Genomic DNA, 4,983 nt, shown 5'->3' on the forward strand with positions numbered 1-4,983 from the left:
CAAAGTCACTGAAGCACACAGAATTTCCTTAAGCTGTTTGAAAACACTTTCACATTGAGATGTCCATACAAATTCCGGTTTGTTCAGGAGTTCACGAAGTGGAACTGCAATGCGTGCGAAACCCTCCACAAACCGTCTCCAAAATGTATAAACACCAAGGAACCAGCGAAGTTCTGCTTCATCTTGAGGGGTCTTCCAGTCTCGGATTATATCCAACTTCTCTGGTTGTGGCCGAATACCATCTTTATCAATAACACGACCAAGGAACTTGACAGACCTTGTGGCAAACTGGCACTTCTTTCCAGATAACTTAAACCCAAACTTCCTGATAGTTTGCAACAACCTCTCAACACCTCTTAAATGTTCCTCAAAACTAGAATGGAAACAAATCACATCATCCAAGTAGGCCATAACATTTTCAGTGTCCAACACTTGAAGCATGTCCTCAATTACTGCATGGAACGTTCCTGGTGCTCCTGCGAGACCGAACGGTAAGCGACAATACTGAAACAATCCAAAGGGTGAAACAAAAGCAGTCTTGTACCTGTCCTCAGGAGCCACCTCAATCTGATGGTAGCCAGAGACCATGTCAATTGTAGTGAAAAACTTGGCATCGGCTAGCCGCTCCAGTGTTTCAGTCATGTTGAGAAGAGGATAACTGGCTACCCTTGTAGCTTCATTTAATTTCCTGTAATCGACACATATTCTCAGATCCCCCGAAGTTTTCCTCACAATGACCAGGGGACTAGCCCATTCTGAGGTGGATTTCTCAATAATCCCATCTTCCAACATAGCTTTCAAATCTGACTTGACTACTTCTTGGTACGCAAAGGGACTCTACGAAGCTGCTGTTTGACTGGAGTAGCACCTGCTTTCAGGGGGATGTGATGCTGAACCCCTTCGGAATATTTCCCAATGTCACGTTTATCCTTTGAAAAAACATCAGCATAACAAAGCAGTAAATTTTCGAGTTGTTCTTTCTGAACACCATTAAGGTCGCTGTCTGTCAAGTCAATGCCAAGTTCCTGCAAATTTCCGTTAGGCAAGTCACTTTTGACATACGACACAGTTGGGCAATCAGTTCCCGAAGCACGGTTCAAAGGTTCTGAAGAGTCATCAAAGTCAGAAAGAATCCCAACTTTCTGGTTCTTAAACAACATCACACTCTTATCAGACAAATTAAGAGCTTTCACCCAAAACCCTCCATTCTTGTCACCATCGACAACAGTTTTCGACAACAACACCCCACCAGGGGCTCTTGTGGACTCGAACAGCCCAGTTCTGCTGTCTCCATCCTTAGTCCGCATAGGAATCAGGACCTGATGTATTGCACGCAATTCTACTGTGCACCTGGCCACTACGGGAGAATATTTCTCAACCAAAGCATTACTGCATTTGCGATGATCAACTAGGGGTATTTTCCAATCATCTAACCACAGGGCCCCACCTCGAATCCCCCAAGAACTCCTGTGATGACTCTCAATGAAATCTGCTCCTAGCACAGAGTCCCTGAGGTTATCGACTACGAGAAATTTCCACTGCGTTTGAACACCCCCCAGCTCCAACAGTATTTCTGCTTCCCCACGAACTGTAATGGGCTGGTGTGTAACTGAAACAGGAGAGACTTGTGAATCTTTGACTGCCAACCCAGGAGTACTTGAAGATATCAGGCTCACCTCAGCACCAGTATCTTCTCTCCATTCACAATCCCCTCAACATAATAACTCTTCCTACCTGCAGCCTTAACTTTGTGTACAGTGTTAACAGTAAGAGAACGGTATGGGTAGTTGACCCCTTTACTTGCATTTAGGGCTGGAGACGGGATCCTCGGCCAGCCCCGCTTTCGTTTAAAGGTGGACAGCTACGGGCCCAGTGACCACGGCCATTGCAGGCTCTGCAAACATCAGCAGGCTTTGGTCCAGGCCTCTGCCTACCGGTCCGTTTATACCTCCCCTCCGTACTGCTGCAGACATTGGGCCTTGGGAGCTCCTTGCAAACTGCTCTAGCTTCTGTTTCACTGCCCTACTCACAATTTCCTCAAGGTCACTGAGCTGTTTGTTAGCACTTGAAGGATTGTCAACTCCACTTGTTTCACTTACAGAAGCCACCTTTGGCACTCCACCACTCTCCTCCTCTAGTGTGGCAATCCTTTTGACAACGGTTTCAACTGGAGTACGCAGAAGATCGTCTTGCCTGATCAATATTTCCCTTTGTTCCTTCTTGAGACCGTTAACAAATTGACATAACACATCTTCAGCCTTCCTTGCCTCATAATACTGAAGAGCGCCGATTTGTTCGTTGTGTTTCCTTTTCTGTACTGCAGATGGGCTTTCTGGTAGTTCATCGACTGTACGGGGCGCATAGGCTCTGTCGTAGGCCATTCGCAGATCGGCCAGGTACGAATGAAGTGGTTCACCGTCTCTACGGATCCTGGAATTAAAATCCCTCTTGTATTTCAACAAGGCCAGTCCTCCCTCGTATCTCTGCTTCAAAGCCTTGGACAATTCGCAAAAACTCTTCTTCACACTCGCCGACTGTTGGTGAGAAAAGGCTTTTGCATCGTCTTTCAAATACACAGCCAAGTACTGGCCTGCTTTCTCGTCCGTCCACTCGTTAACTGTCACGTAGATCTCGAAGTCCCGTAGAAATTCACGCACATCTTCTTGCACTGAAAATTTCGCTTCAGGCAGAACTACTCGGTGCGTTCCCATATCGCTGCCACCAGTGTAATAAACGACGGACGAAGACTAAAACTAAGAAGGCATTTTATTAAACTAGATACGATCGGATAATCGTGGCTCTCACACTCCTGGGCTACCGCGCCTAGCTTGGTAACCATCACTTGGCACTAGGTACTAGACCTACAAAGGTAAAACAAGGATTACATCTTCTTTGGGGAACTGTGAGAGTAGGTTCTGAAGGCCTGTCCTTGTGTTTGTTCAGTACATCCACCTCTCATTTTGAAGCAAGTAATTCTTAAGATCAGATAGAGTCGACTGCAATAAAGTGGATTTTGAATAGATGCGTAAGCAACGATAGGTCAGTGTTCGGATTAGATTGATCTTATACTTTCTGGGAGTAAAGGAGTCTCACTTGGTGTAAAGACCAGTGAAAGTCTTTTTATGATGTACGGTAGTTGAAAATGTGTTGTGATCATGCTTGATACAGACATCCAACAATGGGATCTCTCGGTTCTCTTCAAGTTCCATGGTGAATTTGATGTTGGTATGTCTCCTGTTGAGAAAATCTAGAAATCTGGAAGCGGTGTCTTTACCGTCTTTGTCTTTGCAGCGTCTAAGTAAGCTATATTTCGACCAGCATGCACATGCATAACCAAGCTTGCGATTATTTTTCCGCTGTCCATTTTGATAAGAACAAGGCCTTTGCGAGTTAGTTTAAAGTCCCTGGAACTCGAAAATATGCTCTAAGCTCTTGGAAATCAAGTCTAAGTAGGTCGAAATCAAAGTTTGCGCAGCTCGGTCTCTGCTTCTTTGAAGTGTCTGAGTAAGCTATATTTAACCAGCATGCACATAACCAAACTTGCGATTATTTCTCCCCTGTAAATTTCGATGAAGAACAAGGATTTTGCAAGTTAGGTTTAGGTACCTGGAACTCGGAAATATGGTCCAAGCTCTTGGAAATCAAGTCTAAGTAGGTCGAAATCAAAGTCTGCGCAGCGCGGTCAATGCTTCTTTGAAATTTCTGAGAAACCTATTTTTCGGCCGGCATGCACGTAACCAAGCCTGCGATTATTTTTCCCCTGTCGATTTTGACAAAAGTCAAGGCTTCTGCGAGTTACTTTTAAGTTCTTGGAACTCGCAATTACGCTCCACGCTCTTGGAAATCAAGTTTAAGTAGGTCAAAATAAAAGTTTGCGCAGCCCGGTCTCTGCTTCTTTGCAGTGTCTGAGTAAGCTGTATTTCGGCAAGCATGCCCATAACCAAGCTTGCGATTATTTTTCCCCTGTAGATTTCGATGAAACACAAGGATTTTTCAAGTCAGTTTCAAGTAACTGGAACTCGGAAATATAGTCCAAGCTCTGGGAAATCAAGTCTAAGTTGGTCAAAATCAAAGTTTACGCAGCCCGCTGTCTGCTTCTTTGCAGTTTCAGAGGAACTTATTTTTCGGCCAGCATGCACATAACCAACCTAGCGATTATTTTTCCGCTGTCGATTTTGACAAAAGATAAGGCCTTTGCAGGTTAGTTTCAAGACCATAAAATTCGCAAATATGCTCCAAGCTCTTTGAAATCAAGTCTAAGTAGGTCAAGCAGCTAGGTCTCCACTTCTTTGCAGTGTCTGAGTAGTCTATATTTCGGCCAGCAAGCATATAACCAAGCTTGCGATTACTTTTTCCCTGTCGATTTCGGTGACAAACAGGGCTTTGAAAGTTAGTTTCAAGTCCCTGAACTCGGAAATATGCTCAAAGCTCTTAGAAATCAAGTCTAAGTAGGTCAAAATCTAAGTTTGCGCAGTGTCTTTGCAGTGTCTGAGCAAGCTATATTTCGGCCAGTATGTGCATACCCAAGCTTGCGATTATTTTTCCAGTGTCGATTTTGACGAACGACAAAGGCTTTGCGAGTTACTTTTAAGTCTCTGGTACAGGAAAATATACTCTAAGCTCTTGGAAATCAAGTCTAAGTAGCTCAAAATCAAAGTTTTGCGCAGCCCGATATGAAATTCTCATCTACTACAAAGTGCTCAATAGCTGAACTTGAGCTGGAATAACAGTAAAAACTCAAGAGCTAGGTTATATGGTCATTTAATCGCTACTCCGAGTTTCATGCCTCATGCGAGGCAATCATCAGGCGACTGCCAGAAAAAACGGTTACATTCAAAGATATTTGAAAATACATAACAATACAATTACATACTAGATGTGTTGCGTGTCACGTGTCGCGTCACGCGGGATCTTAATCGCTAATTAGATGATAACATTTTTCAGCAAGAATTTCCTAGCATGTCTGCAACACGATGCAAGCTC

General features: G+C 44.1%; 1 protein-coding gene across 1 annotated transcript; it reads right to left on the reverse strand.

The window, feature by feature from the left end:
- Window positions 1–1,191: 1,191 nt before the first annotated feature.
- On the reverse strand, window positions 1,192–2,789 carry LOC145460547 (uncharacterized). Its single transcript, XM_081445386.1, has one exon. It carries the CDS (start codon window positions 2,709–2,711, stop codon window positions 1,848–1,850), a length of 864 nt encoding a protein of 287 aa, XP_081301512.1. The 5' UTR covers window positions 2,712–2,789; the 3' UTR covers window positions 1,192–1,847.
- Window positions 2,790–4,983: the final 2,194 nt, after the last annotated feature.

This window comes from Orbicella franksi, chromosome 11 (genome assembly GCF_964199315.1).
Source record: "Orbicella franksi chromosome 11, jaOrbFran1.1, whole genome shotgun sequence".
Lineage (NCBI taxonomy): Eukaryota > Metazoa > Cnidaria > Anthozoa > Scleractinia > Merulinidae > Orbicella > Orbicella franksi.